At 44.9% G+C, this 20,355-nt stretch overlaps 1 protein-coding gene across 4 annotated transcripts in view; it reads right to left on the bottom strand.

Annotated features, from left to right (window-relative positions):
* The window catches only part of RBM6 (RNA binding motif protein 6), a 57,642-nt gene that overhangs the window by 22,463 nt on the left and 14,824 nt on the right, over nt 1-20,355 (bottom strand). For all 4 annotated transcript variants that reach the window (XM_072934862.1, XM_041718664.2, XM_072934864.1 and 1 more), the window contains exon 6: nt 13,102-13,175. In XM_072934862.1, the coding sequence (XP_072790963.1) occupies nt 13,102-13,175 (74 nt within the window). The remainder of the gene's footprint in view (nt 1-13,101; nt 13,176-20,355) is intronic.

Raw genomic sequence — 20,355 nt, 5'->3', positions numbered from 1 at the left:
CATGCTTAGGGCTCCTGGTCTTCAAGGTCGGGGGAGGCCTGAGAGTGAGAGCCCAAAGGTGTCACCATCCATCCCGAGCTGACAGAACACTGCTTCAGGCACACCACTAATGGGCATGTTAAACAAAACTGGCACTAACACAGAACTGAGGCATTAGAAAGATAACTGAGAGAGTGCTAAAGATTCAGTAGCAAAATGTAACAGATTAAGATGCTATATAAGGATTATTTTATCACAGATAGCTCCTGGTACCTCTTTTTCAAAACCCATTACCCACTAGCACTGGGACCATCCACTGTGCCCCACAAGCTTCTATATCTACTTGCTCCCTCCTCAGGCCCCCTCCTGCCTGGTTATCCAGGCCATTTGTCCTTTAGCAGAAGGTGCCAGTCTGCATCCTTTAAGTACCTTATTTCCACAGACACCCCAGCTAGCCTGCTGAGACACCTCCAGTTTTCTTCCTACGGTTTCTAAATTCCCTGGATACCAGCCATCCCCTTTTTAAGCAAGTCCCAGTATCTTTCTACAGCTCACCTTCCCCCACTGATATCCTTTTCGCAAACACACACAGAAATTGCTTTTCAGACTATGCCAGCTCTCTACATTTTTAATGCCTGAATTTTGAACTCCAATTCAGTTCCAAGTTAGGACTCTCAAAGTGCTTATCTTTTAAACACAGCATTTGCTTTGCCTGTCAGCACTCTCAGCCCTGCTCTGAGAGCACCAGAACAGTGGGCACAGGCAAGCTCCCAATTACAGCTCCAGGAGGGATAACAGCGATGTGCTGCAGCTGGGGAAAACACACAATGTGCTCAGCACCTCACATGCTCAAGGGCCAGCTTTGGGCAGCAGGTGATATGAATAGCTTCTGCATTTCACCCTTTAAGTAGATTTCAACAAACTGGAAAGTTTTCTTTGATCCAGTGAAGCCAAGTGGACTTTCGCATGACACTCAAGGCCCTAATGCATCTCTTCCTGGCTAATGCTGACCTCCAGCTTCCCTCTCTCCATTGAAGAGGGCACCTTTGCTGATCAGCTATAGGATCACCGAGAAAGAAGTGGAAATTTTAAAATGAAAGCCATTTCTTTACAGCATGAAGGAGTCAGAAGATTTCTAGATCCAGAGAGTGAGGATCTGGGGACAACAGCTCAAAGAGGGACAAGTTCTGTGCCCTGGCTGTGCTGCTACTCCACAACTAAAGAGAAGCATGGATGGTTATGGCCAAATAATGAGATACGTGTAGGAGCTCATCTGAGTTTCTTTAACAACTGGACTTGATCTTAAAGGTCTTTTCCAACCTAAATGATTCTAAGTCAAACACTCGCTTTCATGCTCAGGAAAGTATCAATCACATTGAATCCTCTATTTGAAAAATGTACTTAAACTATCAAAACTTAAGAGTATTAAAATATTTAGCATATTGAGTATCATCATTCATAGATGGCTTTAGGGAAGGATCCACATGGCTCTGCCTCATCAATATTCCTTGACTTATCACAGGCTACTGCATGGACAATGTCTGAACAACAGCTGCTTCACAGACCCTGTTCTCTCCCAACACAGGGACTTCCCTTCTCTATCCAAAATGCTGCTCTACTGCCTGGACATATTTCTTGCCTTTTTTTTTTTTTTTTTTTTTTTTTTTTAACATGTCCACCTTTTTCCTCAAAGGTCATCTCATCCCATCTCACTGTTAAACAATATAAAACTTAAGCACATTAGCACAATGCACTAATCCAGCCCAGGACCTTCCTGTGCACCTCCCTCAGGGATACTTTACAATTAGCAATGGCCATAAGGAAGCTGGGAAACAATGAGGAAACACCCAGCACCTTAATCATAGGTTTGCAGCATAAATATCAAAACCCTAAAGAGCAATCCCAATGCAAAATCATGGTGGAAAAAAAGGCTGCAAAGCTCTGCCTTAAAGGGGTGAGTTTATTGCTAGACAATTCAATTGAGCATTTGAAGACCCCACACACAAACAACACATGTGTTTCCTCTGGAGCATGTACCTTTGGGAACACACACCAATTCCAACACCTGCATAGTGAACAGAACTCAGGGTGTTCAGTGCAGCAGCAAACGTTTGCTAAGAGCACACCAGCTGTGAAGGGGAAGGGTGTGCTCCAGAGGCTCCTCCAGACACACCTCCAAGCTCCATTCTTAGGCACTTGGAGCCTTCCCTGGCACTGCCTTCTCCGCAGCCAGTGCTCAGGCAAGCTCCCTGAAGGACAGCCTCTGCTGAAAGGAAAAGTCCCAAAAACCCTGGGAAGAGGAAGTACCTCTGAAGAAAAGAGAGTTTTATCCTTAGAGACAACATTTCTCAATATTCCTAGATTCCCAGTTAATGACAAAAGTGGGTGTCTGACACTGCCTCCAAGAGCCCTGCCATATACCACCAGCAGTGCAACACTTACCTGTGTCATCCCAATGATGATTCCCAGCAATGTGACCTTGAGGTGGCCTGCCCAAAAGTTATATCCACATCCTTAATGGTCACACCTGGACAGAACATCAAGGCAGCTGGCCCACCTTCAGGCTGGCACCTGTACAGATTTCTGTGTCTGAGCAGATGCTGCCTCCTGAGAGCTCTTCTAGGAGCTGATTTGGAAAACAGCTGCTCTAACCTCTTGGGTCAGTATTTGCCAAGAAACCTGACACAGCATGAAAACAGTTATCCAAGCCCTTTGGAGGGAAATGATTTTTCCCCGCCAGCCTGGCTTTGGTGCAACGTAGTGCTAGTGGGTGTCACAGTTCCCTGTGGGACACAGCACCTCTTCCTTTTTCAGGGCACTGAGGTTTAAGAGGTTTATTCAGGCAACTGCACTGCACAAAGTCCAGAGGTAAATTCAGATCATTCCTATCTGCTCAGTTCAGAACTGCTGAAGAAAGGAATTTAGTGCCTTGTCAGGGTGCAGAAATAGTGACTCTCCAGGCTTCGAGGCTCCGGTGGCTGACCTCAGCTCTCTGGGAGAGTAGAGCCAGAGAGGTGAGTGTGCAGGACAGCAGTTCCTCTGATAACCCTGGCACCAAGGAAGGAAAAGAACACAGTTCCCTGTTGTGTCACAAGTGCCTCAGCATGGCTGAATTCCTAAGGGATTGGGAAGGGGAAACAGCAAGCACAGACATCTCTTTAAACTGTCAGATAAGCAGCACAGTAGTGGGTGGCTCAGATATTGTGACTTGAACCACCTGTGGGACTTTAATACCTGGGGATTTAATACCTGGAGGCTCAGGACAGGTACTGAGGGCAGCCAAGCACAGGGTACTGCCTGCAGCTCCCTGTGTGCTGCTCACCTCTCTGCAGCACGCACTGGAGCACAAGAGAGGTGATGCTTTCAGCTGCTCTTCTTAGAGCCAGATGGATCAATCATTTCCCTGTCATGAGGAGGTGTCTGTGAAACTTTCTGGAATTCACTTCTTACGTTTAGTGATGTGCTCAGTACACACTGGAAGGAAGAAAACGCGAAGAGCTGAGTTAACAGAATGGACACACCAATTCCACATGAACCAGGCCCAGAACAACAGCTTGTCAGGGAAAAAAAATCCAAACCACCTCAGCACTCCTCTCCGGTGATATCACAGGTTGGGAAGAATCAATCAGGCTTTCAAAACCCTAAGGCTATAAACAGTAAAATACCTTAGTCATCATATCATTAATGTACAGCTTTGCACCATGAGAAAGCTTCTTAGTGAGACTTCTCAACCTGGTATTAAGTGTATGAAAATACATCTTGGGATTCTTAAGACTTAAAATTACTTTCTCTGTTAACTCTGCTCCTGAGATCCTTGATGGAAAAGTACATCAAATGTTTGCTTGGGCTTTAAATGCCATCCTGGCTCAAATCTGGTTCATGAAGCCCATCTGAATATTGCTAATTTCCTTGTTAGACATGGACTGTACATCACAAAAAACAGATTTCCCCTGTTGTCTATGAAAACAAGAGAAAATTACTTTCATTCTCTTGTTCTAAAGACAGCTTCAGAGTTTTAAAAACTTAAATCTTATGTTTACAGCTTTATAGCTTTGACCCTCATTAAAAATGTAATTCCTTACATGACAGACTTAATTTTAGACCCCTGTCCTTCAGAAGCTGTTTGTTCATCCTGTGGAAGGCATAACTAACTGAACTTACAAGTGGCCTGAAGCAATGGAGATGCAGGAGAACACTTGGATGCAACATCTGGTAGCTGTCAACACATACACACAGTGCAACAGCACCACAAAATAAACCTTCAGGCAGAATGCTCCTTTACATCTGACAGCTTTTGTTCTGCAGAAGCCAGGAAGAACTTTCCACCTCCGTCCTACATCTCCTTGTACAAAACAGCTCCAAGATTTTCCCACACAACCCTCTTCTGGGAGCAATTGTAGCCAGGATTCAGTAAGTTGGTCACACAGTGCTACTGAGGACTTGTCAGTGGCTGTCCCATTCACAGATTCCCTGTCATGACGGAAGAAGACATTCTCCCCCGTATGCGAGAGGACTGGGGAAGCTGGTGCTTTTCCTCAGCAGTGCAGAGGGATTTTGCCTGCCAGCACTCTCATTGCTCTTCCACCTCCCGTGCTTCCTGGTCCTGCACAGATGCAGAATGACAGCAAAACTCCTGATCTCTGATCTTGTAGCACACAGTGTTTCTTGTGCTCTCCGTAGGTATTAAAGCTTTAATAAGAGTCTAGAAAGTGCCCTGTGGCTTGCAGGGGAATGGGGTGGATAATAACTCTGTGTCCTCCTGTGTTAAATACCTGTTTCCTTGTTGCCTGTGATTGATGGATAATGACACAACAGCCCATTTAGGCGTGCCACCCCCATTTTCCACTGTAATAATTTCATTTCTAGACAAGAACATTAACAACCCCGTTACAGTCAAATGGAAACAGAAATTCACAAATAAAAGTTGCTGACTGCCAGAGCTTTGATCTTGTATCTTCAAACTTGAATCTGAATTTAATATTTTACTTGCATGAGTCTCACAACCCGAGCAGAAAACAACAAAATGCAATGTACTCCTTTGGAATGCACCCCGATTCCAGACAGCCAAACTTCCATTATTTAAATTGAAAAGGTCCAATACAAACTCCACTGGGAAGAAAACAGACTAAAATCCACATCTGAAGGGAATTCTAGCTCTCTCTCACTATCAAAACCGTAGATACACAAAAAACATACATGATTTCTGCAGAAGGGTAGGCAGACTATTTCTTTCAAGAGAAGGAAACAGCGGTTCTGCCTTCTTCCTTAACCCCAGGAAGCGAGCAGTTCAACATTCTTTTTCACCTCTGGAGTCAACATTTTACCTTCCTGCTTCAGCAATCCAACACCAACAGTGCATCAAATAATGGAAAAGCAATCGCTGCTAAAATAGCACAAAAGCATGAACGAACAGTTCTGAGGCTGAAGCTCACAACAACTCATCAAATTAAATTTGCAACATTTTGGTGTGCTCCCACTTATCAAAACAGTCCAGATGGAGTCCTAGCATTATAATCTGGTTCATATGCTTGTAAAACATATCTGGTGTTCCCCTCGACATTGCTGGAATTAGGCTGAGGACTCACTGGATGCAGCCCAACAAGTTATGTCACCTCATTCTCAGTGACGGGTCCTGTGCAAACCATTATGGCAAAACTGCAATAGAAAATGGCCTCACTCTGGAAATGAAAGTTGTGGTGCATTGAGATGTCTTGATTCATGACTGAACCCATCCAGACATTTCCCTCTCACTGCCTGCTCATCTCCCTTAAGACACTTCAGTGGTATCATCAGCACCGTCCACTTCTAAGAGTACAGAGGGAATTTCTGAGTGCAGCCGCAGTTTGGTTAGTCACCAGCTTACTTAGAGGATGACTTCAAAAGCATCAAAGCAAATTAGCAGCATGAGTCCTACTACTTTCATATAGGAGCTTGATCAAGGGATTTTATGTCCTAATCCAAAATCCCTTTCTGACCATATACTCAATTTATCAGCTGCAGAGCTACACAATCTGTCCTACACCTGATTTACCATGTTCCTTTGAAGCACTCTGAGGCTACGAGTCACATACCTTCCAAATGCTTATACAGAGATGTATTTAGAGATTTTACAGATCTTCACAGAAAATCAACTAATGATGAATGCAAACTCAATTTAAAAATGTACAGTCTCTGAGAAGAAGCAGCCAGCAGTAAACCATGGCTCTGTTTTAAGGTGAAACTGCACCTATACGTAGCACACACAGCATAATCTATGACTAAGATTTCCCCACTGGTACACGATTATTCCATTAACACATTAGGAGGAAAGGACCTGACAGCTACAGAGACAGGGTGCCATCTGTATCCTGCCCATGCATCCAAAGATTACTTCAAATCTTTCCTAGCTCAAGGCAAGATCTCACCTAGAAACGAATTGAAAGGATGAGTGCTCCAGATGCCTCGTCACTCAGGAAAATGCTTTGCTTACTGAATGACCAAACCAAAGCTATTTTTTAGGGAATGCTCTGCCAGTGAGTCCTCTACAACACAACTTGAGCCCTATGGAAGGGGCAGAGGCAGACTTACCCATGGTACACACTGCACTTGGCATGCACAAGCAGGACTTTTCAAGTACCCCCATTTGTACATCATCAGTGCTGGGCATGACCAATGGTCCAGCTGTCCCATGGTGGCTCCTCACTTTGAGCTACCAGTGCAGGGAATAGCCAACCTTTTCCTGCCCAGCAGCTGTGAGTGATGCAGCACAAGTACTGAGATATCAGACCACACAGCCAATCAACTAGAGAGGACTGGACACCTGTCTTTTCAATCACTCACAGATCAAATTATTTAAACAAATTTCAGGAAATCACAATTATTCCCTCCAGCTCCTGGCATTGTAAACAGCACATCTAATCCAACAGAGAACAACTTGATTAACAAGGCGTTTATAGTATACAGGGAAAGAACCAGAACAGAAATGCAGCGACCAGGAGGGAGAGCAGTTTCATTTTAGAGAAGGGTAGGGAGTGATGCTTTATGTGAAGCAACCTATTTATATAGCAGCCCAAGCCAACCTCAGCACACAGAATAGATAGTTCTGTAATATACAGCAATATTTGAGTCCTGAGATAACCCTGCTGGGCCACACATCCCCAGCAGTAATCAAAGATACTGAGGAAGCCCCACTTAAGCATGTGCTGCATGCTCCAGCCAGCTCACCCAGAAGCTGTCCTCTGGGACAATCCCATTGCAGAGCAGCAGCTCAGCAGCAGCAAACACACACAGTCCCCACCACATGGGTAAGGTGAGAAAAAAGGAGGACAAGATTTTGAAATATGAGCAGGGAGGTGGAGGGACATGGCAAGCTGGGAATCACACAAGTAGAGCAGGAAGATGCAGCTTCGCAACTCTCCTAGTGAAAAGTGAACTTATTTTAAAACACATTGGGTAGTATGCTTTGCTTCTTCAGGCAAGGCAGGACAGCGCTGCCAAGAAGGAGGTTGTAGTTTTTTTATCTGGGTAGGGCTGGAGAAAACACATTGATGGGAAGCTACTATTGGCTGAAAGGAAGAGTGTGTGAAGTCTCTGGCAGAAGATCTCTTACAACCTTCTCTGCCAAAGGAAGAGGGACTAAGAGGATTCACACGGCTTGGAGAGCTGAGATGACAGAAGATGTTGAGAAGACAGAAGAGAAAAAGGTCCAGAGAAATATTTTTGGTACTTCTTGGCAGTTACATTTTACAACAAAAGCCACCCTTCTCTGCACATGGAAGGCCTCTGCAGCATGCAGAGATTAAGCCAGTCCTTCCAAACAGGCAATGCATTTATCACAGCTTCACTGCAGGATACACACATGTACACCCACACACCCAGCCCTGTCACAGGTCACTGCAGGCAGATCCAACTGCTTATTCACAGTTTAGTGTCTGCCCAGCTCCAGGAGCTCCCCACTGCAGGCTCCCATACTGATCTCAAAAGCTTACAACTCCAGTTAAACACCGGTACAATGTGGTGATTAGTGAGACACAAGAGGGAATGAAAAAATGATTGACTCAACATGCCAAGCATCTGTGATGTAAGACCAGGGTGAACTCATGACAAGGTCACACAATGAATCAGATACAAAAAAACCCAAATCAGCTCTGCTGTCTGGAAATCCACTCATCCACTAGCCTGTGGAGAGAACTTTCCATAGGTCAGGTGGCTCATAAAAACTCCTCCACAATGTGCATGTTTCCCAAACCATTAGGATGTTTACAAAAGAAACTGCCTAGGTATACAAGCCTTTCCCTCTCTCAAAGTGGAAGACTCCAAAAGCAGATTCTAGAAATCCACAATCAAAAGCAGGACAGGCGTCATGGGGGTGAGGGAGAGCAGGAGAAAAGGAGATATGCTAATGACACAACCTGAGCAAAATCCACACATCTAATATGCAACAAGAAAAGCAGAATGCCACCTGTGGAGCCGAGGAGGACAGATCAAAAGCCATCTCCAGCACCTTTAGCCTAACACACAAATTAATTTCAGTGTATTTGTGGACATGCCACCACCACCCTCAACTGCAGGTTAAAGCTAAAGAGACAGAGTAACATTGTCAAGAGAATAAATGATGGATACCAGACAGCCTGTGAAAATGCATTTGAGGCAGGTGTCATCTTCTATTACAGAGGGAACCTGGCAGATTCTAGAAAAATAATTCCACACTCCACAATTAGGCACATTCTACCAAATAGAAAGCAATTCGTTTTGATGCTTGGGCACACATTTTCTTTTACAAATTGCAACACACTCCCTGTACCACAGGCTTCAATAAATACTCCAAGGTTACAGGTCACAGGAGAAGTTCCATTCTCAGGATAAGCACATGCTCCTTTATTTAATTGGAAAGCCACACAGAGCTGTGGCTTGTTACTGCAAATGTTTTCAGGACAGAAAGTCCTAAGCTTTGCTTGCTTGTCACAGCATCTTGTGGATTTTAACACCAACAGCTACAGTGAAAAGCCTGTGAAATCTGATCTGCACCAGAAGTTCTGTTCACACAGAATACAGAAAGGCCCTGCAGTGAATGGATAGAGGAATAGGCTCAGAGCAGGAGAAACACACAGTTGATGTTTCTAGTTGCACAGGAGTGGGACATGCTTCAAGTGTGCACCCACCAAATCCAGTAAGAATCCCTCTTACTCTCTCCAGTAAAAAAAACAAGCAGGGAGTGGAGACACTGGTGTGCTCAGCAAGCTGAACCAGGACAGCACTGCAGGGAAACTGCTCTGACAAGTGCTGGCCTCAGTGCAGGAAGTCACAAGAGCAAGTCTTGAACAACCACTCCAGCACATGCCTGGACACCTACACAATAATGTACAGTGTATGCATTTTTAAAAGTTCATCCTATAGCTCTCCTCTTGCTCTCTTTCTTAAGAAACAGGAGGAAAGGATCACAAAGTTGTTAGTTACTAGCAACAAGCTAGGAAATATTCATGCAGCCAGTGTTGCTATGTTTGAGGCTTGAGCTAATTTGGAGACAATACTACACAGTCAGTTGAGACAAACCATTTGCTCCAGAGCTCAAAAAACCCCTCTTGCTTCCATGTGTATAACAACCAAATCCATTTCAGTGAAAACATTCAGAGAATTAAAATATGCAAGCAGCAGAGACAGGCTCCTTCCATTTCTGCTCCTCCTGCCTTTGTACACACAACTGTACACAAAGGGTACTTAACTTCCCACCTGATTTTCTCACACAAGTAACATGCTCATTATGTCTGTTCTTTTCTACACATGAAGGAGGAATTCAGTAAGATCCCATGCCTATGGACAAGTGCAGCCATGGGATGTATTCCCAAAGTCGCTCCCAAGAAGCCAACCTGCTGCCCTCAGACAGGAACACTACTACACCAGGGGCTACACCAAAGAAACGCCAAGTGCCACACCACACCCTTTCAAAAATGAGAAAAAGGGAGGGAAAATTATTTAGGAGAAATCATGCAACTTAGCAGACAGAAACCCCCATTTTCCATTCAAAATTACTTTCTCCCCAACAGAAAAGCTCATTGCAGACAGAAAAGGTCTCACACAACTCAAGTGACAGCCACTGTGAAACGAAAGGCCACCAGGAGCATCACCAACCATGAGGCTGCTATAAGGGCTGGATCTAGGCTCTGCACAACAAATCAACAGCTCATCTGCCCTGCCAGGCAGAGCCCCCACAAAGCCAGTGGGAGAGCCAGAACCTGGCACCTCACTCATCCAGCCCTGTGCCCAGCACCTCCATGCTGGGAATAACAGCGACCCAGCACCTTCCATGCACATTAGGTGGGACCTTGGTGCTGGAATAAGTTGCCAATACAACAATCAACAAGTCAAAGCAATTAATAAGGGATCTATTGTCATTACTTTAGCTGAGGCAGTCAATACACATGGAATGAAACTCTCCTGCAAAATTAGGGCAACACAGAATATGGGTGTTTCCTTATCACAATATATGTAACAGAAAAGCCCCCTCAAATCTCAGCAGTCATGTATACATGCTAAGATTTACTGAATGGAGGGAGTTGAACCTGGTAAATCTGTAGTTTGCAAGTCTGGCAACGATCTTAAGTGGGTGCTGGTGTGTGTCGAATAAAACAAAAGGATTTCACAGTATCAGAATTATACAATATAGGGATGTAGCAAATTGTTCTTCAGGAAGGGGCAGTTCAACAGGCATTAAACAGCATGAAAAATGTTGGCTTTGCACCAGCTATTTATTCCCAGCCTCTAGATGCCTGAGAAAGAGGCAGGTTGACTAGCGAGGGACCAGCATGTCACTTGCTATTTATGCTCTCACAAGTGACTGAATTTGACAGGGACAGTTGATAACCTTCTGAAAATAACTGAACTATCAAAGAATCTGTGTCTTAGCTAACACAGGTTTTTGGTTTTGCAGCTTGCAAAAATGCAGACTCTCGGTCTAAGGAGATGATCTTGCAACTCTATCCTGGAAGTCATTGAAGTGGAATGTCTATTCTCTAGGGACAATTCATAACTCCCTTTCTGAAGATCTCTATTTGTCTCTTACTGAAAATTTTAAAGTCACCTATTTCCTTTGCAGTATGTCAGGTACAGATACTGCTAGTTGTTTTTTTTTTTCAAGTTAGGTAATTAGAAGGGCTCTTTTCCATGTTCAGTCAAAAGCAGATTAGACAAGTTAACCTAAGTGGGGCAATTCAGAAGTTACAGCTCTCCTGACCAAATACATGTAGCTTGGGTCATCCCAAATTCCACATTTCCAACTTCTCTAATTACTGACTACTGTAGGTCTACTAAAACGTGATGAAGATTGGCATATGGAAGCTTGGGAGATGATCTCTTCCAGGCTTCCATATGCCATCTTTCAGCATTCATCTGCAAATACACAGGGCCAGGTACAGCAGGAAGGAAACTGGAAGACTTTCATACCCTGTCTGTTTTTAGCACATCCCAGGTGTGTATGGCTGGGATCTCAGCTCCTGTCAGTAGCAGGGAAGGGAAGCACAGGAAAGCATTCCTCAGCCTGAATTACTGCTGTAACTGATGCTGGGGAGGTCAGTGTAAGCAGCAGTGGAACAGCAGCCAGAGCCTCTTCCCATGCATGTGTGTGCAGTGATTTACTGGGCACCTGCAGGCACTCAGTTCAGCTTAAGGATTGGTGCCTACAGGCTCTCTGCTGGAGCAATGGACTAAACCTGATCAAGTTAAAACACCTGCCCAATTCCATATACTCTAAATGGGAGAAAGGGCAGAGCAGGTATCAACAATCAGAAAAAGAGGGATACTTGGGAATTGCTCTTGCATAGGAAAATGTTATTTCATGTGAGCAGAATGGTGGAGAGAATATGGAGAGGCATTTGGGTAAAAGCAGTGTCATCTATAATTATAGATTCCCCAGTGACAACAAAATAAATTGGGAATTGTAGGAACACTGAAGGGAAAATAAAAGTTGTCACTGATGGTAAAAGTAATAATTAATTCTGGAGCCTTCTCTCTCTCTGCTCCTCACCACCACCTCAGTGGGAATGTGCCAGGCTCTTTCCCAGCAACAGAATTATTTCTGTAAAACATTTTTGTAAGTTGCAATACCTCTGTAACTGAAAATAGAGGCAAATGCGAGCGCTTAGTGGGACCTTTGAAACCCCAGCTGTGAAGACTCATTAACTGTAAGTACATTTTTGCAGATGCACAGCTCTGAATCTGACTCATAACTCTCCTCCCATGACAGCAAGACCCAGGATTCAGGTAAAAAGGCTTAAGATAATTGATATGGATCCTTACTCAGGCAAATTAGGAGGAAGAAAGCAGCAGAGAAGAGACTTAAGGGATATGGTGAAAGAAGGGGGATCAGAAGTTGGCTCTGTTGAGGGATCCATCGTTTGCAGTTCCAAGGCACAAGGAGGGCAGTATGAGATGGGAATCTATGTTTTATCTAACAAATTTTATGCATCTTGCTCTTGTATGGGAGAAAACAGTTCTGGCTTCAAATATGAGGTCAGAGTAAAGGCCCCTCTTGAATAGTTACTGGGGATTCCAGTAATTTTGTCCTTTCAAGGGCTGGAAATGTTCAGGTTTACCAGGCTCAACTGCACATGAGAGTAGTCCTTGTGTCTGCAGCTCCGGGTTGCCAAAGGACAGGATAGGTATGGGGGAGATGCACAATTAAGCATCTCTCCCACACATAAGGCATATGGCAAAGTGGAGCACTCAAGTCACAGCTGACTCAGAGCTGCACACGAGGGTATGCACCTACAGTCACATGTGCATGTGTGTGTGCACCAACAGCCGGGGGAAGCGTTTACTGCCAGCACAGCTCTTCCCCACTGCCTTTCAGTGAGTACAAAAACAGCAGGGTCAAAGCCTGCAGTAGGAGTCTGTCAGCCACCAGCCTCTGACTGCAGCCAGTGTGCTGACACACATCAGGGAGGAGGGCAGACCACTTGGTGTCCAGAAGCTCTTTCCCGCTGGCATTTCTAAGCCTGATACAAGATTCTGGTAACAACAACATTTAAACCACGGTGTTGTGTATTATACAAGAACAGATCTTCCTTCACAAAAACTTCATGGCTTTCCACCACCCCACCAAAAAAAATTAAAAATCTTCTAGCAGCATTGACCGAATTGTAAAGCAACCTGGTTGGCTTCCATGCATCCGATGGCCTCTTCCAAGAGTGAAAATTCCACGCAGACATAGCCATAGTCGTAACCTGGGGACAGCATTTAAATACAGACGGGAGTCATGTTAGTGCCTTGTCATACAGAAAGCCACATTAAATAATCAAATTCCCTTTCCCTCCAATGACAAGCCCTCTAACCACCACCCCTCTACCTCAGAATGAAAAAGAAAGAAACCAGGGACTAGCTGGATGATGATTAACTGTGCAGTTTACCACGAATGTTAAGAGTAGTGTTCCCACTTTCCCTTACACAACCCAGTGACAGTCACACCCTTTCTAAGGGCAAGAAATAATTGCTTTGCTGTTTGTTTTTTCTAAGTCATAGTGACTTTCCATTGCCAGTTTCACACGTTGTGCTACCTTAAAGGCAGCACTCTCCAATAAGTGTTGATAAATCATTTCCAAGTACCTTGCTGCAGATGTATTTTACACGAATAGCCAGCATTTTAATTGGGCAATATTTCAGAAAGAACTAACACAATTTCTTTGCCTTTGCTATTTTTCTTTCAACACCTGCTTACTTTTTGAAGTCCAATCCCTTGCATTATGAAAAAGTGCAGCTGAGCAGGAATGAGAACTCCAACTTTCTCATTTTGGTATAGATATCACTGCACACATAAGAGGGTTTGGGAGCTTTAAGTTTAGATTCAAGAAGCTACAGAGCCTTTACTCTTCTCACTCCTTGGAAAGCTGTCATCTCCATCACTGTAGAAGGGATCCACTGATTTAACTGTGTACTCCAGTTACCTGCACTGAAATATTATGTCCCAAAGTAAAGTGCAGGGTGAACACTACAGAATCTAAGACCAACTCAAGATCCATGCCCAATGTTGAAACTATCTCCAAGAACTGGAGCACTGGGGCACAACCTAAAGTCACAACCTCACCCTTCATGTGTCAAGGCCACCACACTCCAAAACAGTATTTTCCAGATCATCACTGGCAGAGATGATCCTACATGAGCATAAACAGTGAGAGGGCTTGGCTCCCTCCTCCTGCTGCTCTTCTGGCTGGTTTGGAGTGAGAGGAAGGCTGGTCTGCATGTGATTTGTGCCACTTTAGGCACCTAGCTGGCCTGGTGAAGAGTTTGGCTTCCCTCCTACTCCAGTATTTTCAACCTAGTTATGTATTTGGTTCCTACTTCTTCAGCCCCTCACCTTCCATGAAAAGGTAACTCCATGCATGCTTCTCTCAGGCAAGGCATTCCAGCCTCCTGGAAAACAGCCCCCATCTCCCTCAAGCCTCTGCCTAAGAACACTTGCTGCACTCTCTAGTTTTTCCTTCTCTCTCACTTTACCATCTTTGTACTTTACCACATCAAAGACCAGATCACACAAAATTATTTCATCATCAAGCCCTACTGATTTTTTTAATTTTTTTTTTTTTTTTTTCTGGGAGCACTTTGCATGCTGTTCTAACAACACAATCCTGACTTTGCACCTTTGCCTCTAATAACAAGTCTCCAATTTGAATCTAGCACCTCTTCCACCTCAAAGAGTAATTTAGTCCCCTTTCCCATATTATTTTACTCAATATAATTATGGTAAATGGGAATTTATCAATCTGTATGCTGTTCAGCTCAGTGGAAGATGCAGTCCAGCAGCACAACATCTGTGGTGGAAGGCAGCTAAAGGCACTTGACACTCATACATCAAGTGGGCACCTGGAACTAGAGGTGTGGTTTCAGCTGGCAGAATTGACAGAACTAAATTGATTCAGCTGTTCCCACAGCATCCATTCTCCTCTGCAGTACGGCCACACCGGATCACATTTTGAAACTGAAGGAGTTCTCCTCTCTGCAGAAGGCAGCTGCTCTCCAGAAGCAGTGCTGCCCCTTGCTGGGAGACTGCTCTGCATGCCAGGCAGACACCTCTGCTACTCCATGCACAGTGTGCAGCCTCACATGGTACAGTTTAAAGCCTTACTCAAATCCAGAATTCTCAAGTCACTTCTTTCTCTTCTGTTTAGAGAAGGGCTGCATGAATGATATTTGTCAGCCCATAAGGCTCCTCATTCCCCTTCAGAGAGGATTTTTGAAAGCTTGCTGTAATCAGTAAGGAAAGATCAGAGCACTATCTTACTTCCATGTGTAGGAGACCGCACAAGAAACACAAAGCAAGATTGCAGAAATTTTCATTCTATTTCTTCTGCAATAAGAGGACGTTTACATCCCAGTCCTCATGAAGGGAATGAGTAGTTTAGACATGGATTTAATCCAGCGTGACAGAACTGAGAGTGCAAGGCTGAATGTATACACAGATATAAAAGCTCAGATGCCTGGAGGAACGTACGCCAGAGGATCATTCTAAGCATTACATGGAGACAGTTAAGGGGAAGCCAAGCACATTTCTCCTTCTGTACTTTCCCCTCCACTGCTCTCCCTCACCAAACTCACAAACATAGCAGCAATAACATGTACAAAAACAGTAAGTGTGGGCCAAAAAGCAGCTCCAGCGCAGACATTCAGCTCTTGTGGTCGGTTCACAGAGGGACGTAGTGTTCTGGAATTCACTACAAGCTGTCCTTGCACAGACAGCACCAAAGTAGTGATGCAGGAAGAGAGCAGCCCGGAGCCACTTGCTGAAAACCACTGCTGAAGATGTGTGGGGGCTTGACACTTTTCCCCTCCCCCAGATCCAGAGCTTTGCATGGATCTGACAAGCACACTCAGGATGTGAGAACTACGGAGTAACATCAGCCTTGGGCGGCACGCCACCCCTGCTCTGCCCCCTGCCCCCAGCTCCTCCAGAGCATCCTTCCATTTTAGGCCATGGCAGCAGGCAACTGAAATGGAAGCCTGTGGAACAACGGCACTACACCTTCAAAATGCAATGGCTGCTGACTTTTCCACCATCTGCAACAATCACATTACCCAGAGGACAACACCTGAAACAAAACCAAGTGGCTCAAGGCTAGTTTTAAGAGGGAGCAACTACAGAGGCTTCTGCCACCAACTGTTGTTGTGCCTCTTCCCTGCCTCCTCCAGAGCGCTGGTTCAGTCTGTGTAGCAGCTGCTGAGCTTGGATATTTTTGTTTCCGAAGCCTTCACACAGTTTGCCTGTCAGAATGCCAACAATTTAGGTGCTGTTACCAGAAGCAGGGCATGAGATTTTGATGGGGGAACAGGGCCAGGCATCTAATGGCAGGAACTGGTTCCACAGCCATCCTAAGGTAAGCAGTGCTCCCCTGTGAGACCTCTTGGACACTCTCTGGTATTCTTCAGGCCACAGCAGTAAAACCAAAGCAATCAAACCAGCAAAGCAAAACCACTGCTGAAGAACAGTGGTGTGGTTTTTGACTCAAAGAGGCCTAACTTCACATGCAAGGTTTCACATGAAGATAAAAATCCTGGCTTCTTCACCTATTGATCAGTACAATACTACAATTTCAAGATGCACAAGAAATTATAATGGAGTAATGATTTGCAGAAGTATATATCATCAACATAAACTCTGTCAAAAGGAAGGAGATCCTTGTGTGGTATTTCCCTCACACACTGAGCACGCTCCAGCACAGCTACACTGTCCAAATGATCTTTCCAACAGGAACACTTGAACTTACCCAGATTTTGGCCCTAGCACAGCCATAAAACACCCACGTCCTCATCTCCCCCTGTGTTTTAGGTCAACTGTGTAAAAGGACTCTTGTACCTTATTTAGCTACTTCCTTTCAGCTGTGCAAGTCTACAGTACCACAGGCAGTGTACGACAGATGAAATCAGAATGCAAGGAGAGCATGCACATAGATTGCAGAAGACTTCTGCTTTCCCTTAAGTGCTTCTATGTATACACAATCCTTCACGGATGCTCCCAAAGCATGCTCGGCTGTCTTCTGCACTGAAAATGGCACAAACGCTTAATACTTAGGAGTAGGGACACATTTAGAGCTCCAGGAAGCTGCTCTGTGAGCACAGGAATAAGGAACATTCTGCCTCTGAAACAGACGTGTCTTAGCAAAGTGAATTTTGACAGCAAATGGAGGGTCCCTGCTAGCATGCAAGAGTTTGGCTAAAAATCCTGAAAGCCTGCCTTAAAATTACTGTTCTTTGGCTTCAGATATAGAGATCAAAGACTTGAGATTTAAAATAAGTCTTGTCTCTACACAGCCACAGTTTCTACTGAACAACTGACACACAGTAATGTGTTACTTCACCATAGTTTGTTATATCAAAGATCTAAATAAAGGAAAACCACAATGTTGCTCTCATAGGGGCTGTAAGCAGTGTGAAGACAAAAAAAAAAAAATCTCTGGAGTTTCAAAAGACCAAATGAAAAGATCCTGTAGTGACAGCAGCCCTGTCTGTGCCAAAGCAAAGATAGTTTTGGAAAGAAGGCAGGATGGCAACATGACAAAGGCAGCCAATCCAAGAGGCAATCCAGCTTCTTGATTCTAGGAATGAGCGTGCACTCAGTGGTGCTCTGCACAGCCCCAGCAAGCTTAGGGCATTAGGTCACCTCATGTCTATGGGGAGCCACCACCTGCCTTTGCAAAAACCACAAACCCCCAGCTGCTCTGGTGCAACACAAAGATGTTCCTTCTCCTCTGGGACGAGAAGAAGATGGTCTCCTATTAAAGTAACTCCATGTAACAGCTCACCAAAGGACACTACACTAACCCGGGCAGCTGGGCCACCTGCCGGCGTGGTGGAGGTCCCACATCTGCCAGGTGTGGCCAAGCAGCCTCAAACCAGGGCAGATAGATGCAATGCAGTCTCCACAGGCAGAGAGGTTCCCTTCCATCACTACAACACTTGACTTGTGTTTTTTCCCCTAGGATAGGACAGAACTAACACGGAAGAAAAGCATTTGCAGTTCTGGAGACTTCTAGGATTCAGAGAGATGGCACATTAAAACAGAGCCATGACCAGCAGCTGAAGCAGGAGTTTCTTGCTGCTTGCTCACTCCAGAAACAGCTTGGCAGAGCAGGGTGCAGTTGAGGAAACACTCCACAGAGTTTCACCCATGCTAGAGAAGAAAGTTTACTGCTCCAAGGGCAGCTACAGCATAAAGTATGGAGTGACTATGAAGGCCTTCTATATCCCTGAAGGAATCTGTGGTCTCACACACTAACATTTGGGGAGATCAGGTAATGGAGACAGGGATTGTGCACCCTGTTCTCAGAGAACCTGCCATTCTGTGATTGAAAGTAAGATCTACCTCATGAGTGGGAGATTTTGGCAATGTGCCCATGACCCCACGTACAAGATTTGCCTGCTTCCTCCAAGGAAAGATGCAGATGTAGGTCATCCATACCACAGTGAATAAATACTGGAGAACACATGGCTTTCTCTGGATCTCTGTGCTATTACACTGGGCTACTATTAGGAGGCATCATGCACTCCATGCTTCCAAGAAAACAGGAGCTCCTGGACATGCTCAGGAATGGCTGTACCTGTGTTTACTCAGCAGGCACTGCCTTTGCAGCGAGGATGGGCACCAGGGTAGTGCCTTCCATGGCAGGCAGAGGAAACAAATCTGTCCAACCAGTCTGAAAAGCTGGAGGGCACCCCCACAGCACGGCAGGGATGGTGGCAATATATCTATGTTACCACAGAAGCCAAAATCATGAGCTCTCTCAATACCAGCTTGTGGATTCTGAGCATCCATAAATATGTCAGATCTCTTTACTGCACAGATAAATTGGTCTTCAGAGCTACTAAAGCTGAAGAGCTGTACTAGAATAAACAGGACAATCTGCAACAAGCTATATCCCCAATCCCTTTCAAAGGCTGAGCATTTACAAGCCACATCTGCTGCTGGGAAAAGGCCTGTTACTTCCTGCTGTCCCTCTGTGTAAAGTACACTCTTACACACTTATTCATGACAGAGAACAACACTGAAACCACAGGAAATTAAACAGAACTGTATTCTGATAGATAGTGCACTACAGTCCATCCTCCTTCCTCCATCCTGGAATACAAGACACAGGAAGGACCTGCCTAAGACACCCTCAAAGGCAGACACCAGCAGCTCCATAAACTAAAGGAACTACTACAGTCAGAACCCCAAATAGTTGTCAACTCTTCTTGGCCTAAGGAAGACAGTTTATACACAGCACAAAGGAGAGGAGGGGGAAAACCTCAATGCTAAGATTGTACACACTGTAGTTTTATTAAAGACAAAGTACATTACGCTTGTACAGAAACCTGGAATCTGAGGAATGTTGGGGCTTTCACTAGCTCCATGAAAGAGGACTGTGAGCTACAGACCTGGGAAGATGTTCCACTGAGAAACTTGGTTTTAAAGTGCTGCTAAAATGAACCTGGATATATGACTTATCATCTTAGCACAAAGTAATCAAGGTAATGTCAGTACACTGTGCAAAGCCTTGAAGTTTTGCTCCAGAGACGCAAAAGGAATTTCATAAAAATGGATTCTGCATGTCAAAAGGCTCTGAGCATGTTTTATGGATGGATGTGTTTGTTGCCTTTTTGGAATAGGCCTTATAACCCTGAACCAAGGTTGATCACCATCACAAACACTGACTCAGACCAGATTTGTACTTCCTATTTCCTAAGCCACCACATCACAGATAAGGAAAGAGGAGCAAGAACACCTTTTGATTCCAAGAGACAACACACTAGTGTCCTGAAACCATGCAAGGCAAGCTAAAAGCCTACTGCCCACACAGCTGGGAAAACTGGAAAGGACTGCTATTGATGACCATGGACTAATTCCAGCTAAGTGTATTTTTTGGTTCTTGGCCGGCTATTCTGGCTACAAGCTAGACTCAGTTGGTTCAGGCAGATCAGTGCTGAAGACACTTCCACAAGTCCTGGCAGGTGAGCCCTGCAGTCTGCAGAACCCTGTTGATGACTGGGGGATCTGACCACACCTCAAGGGGAAACTCCTTGTGTGCTACAGCATCTCCTGAGCTCAGGGATGGTCACCTCAGCTCTCAGCAAGTGCCTGAGGTCTGCATGCCTCAGTCATGGCTGATGCTGCAGACTGGGCCACACAGCCTTCACTGTGTAAAGCACTAAGCACAACAACAGGAGAGGATTTGTCCTACGGTGCATCAGCGCAACCCACTGCATGTGTTTTGTACCAAACCCAACAATCCAAATCCTTGTGGGACCTAGTCCCCATCTAACTCCAGAGGGCTGGTGTCAAACCCTCTGTATGGGGAAGCCACCAGCTCACCACAAATCCATGCTTTGGAAATGTTTCCCCTTTGGCACTGCATCACTCCAGAAAGGAAACAAAAAGGT

The sequence above is a fragment of the Taeniopygia guttata genome, chromosome 12 (assembly GCF_048771995.1).
Source record: "Taeniopygia guttata chromosome 12, bTaeGut7.mat, whole genome shotgun sequence".
NCBI classification, from domain to species: domain Eukaryota; kingdom Metazoa; phylum Chordata; class Aves; order Passeriformes; family Estrildidae; genus Taeniopygia; species Taeniopygia guttata.
This window is presented reverse-complemented; position numbering and strand designations above follow the sequence as displayed.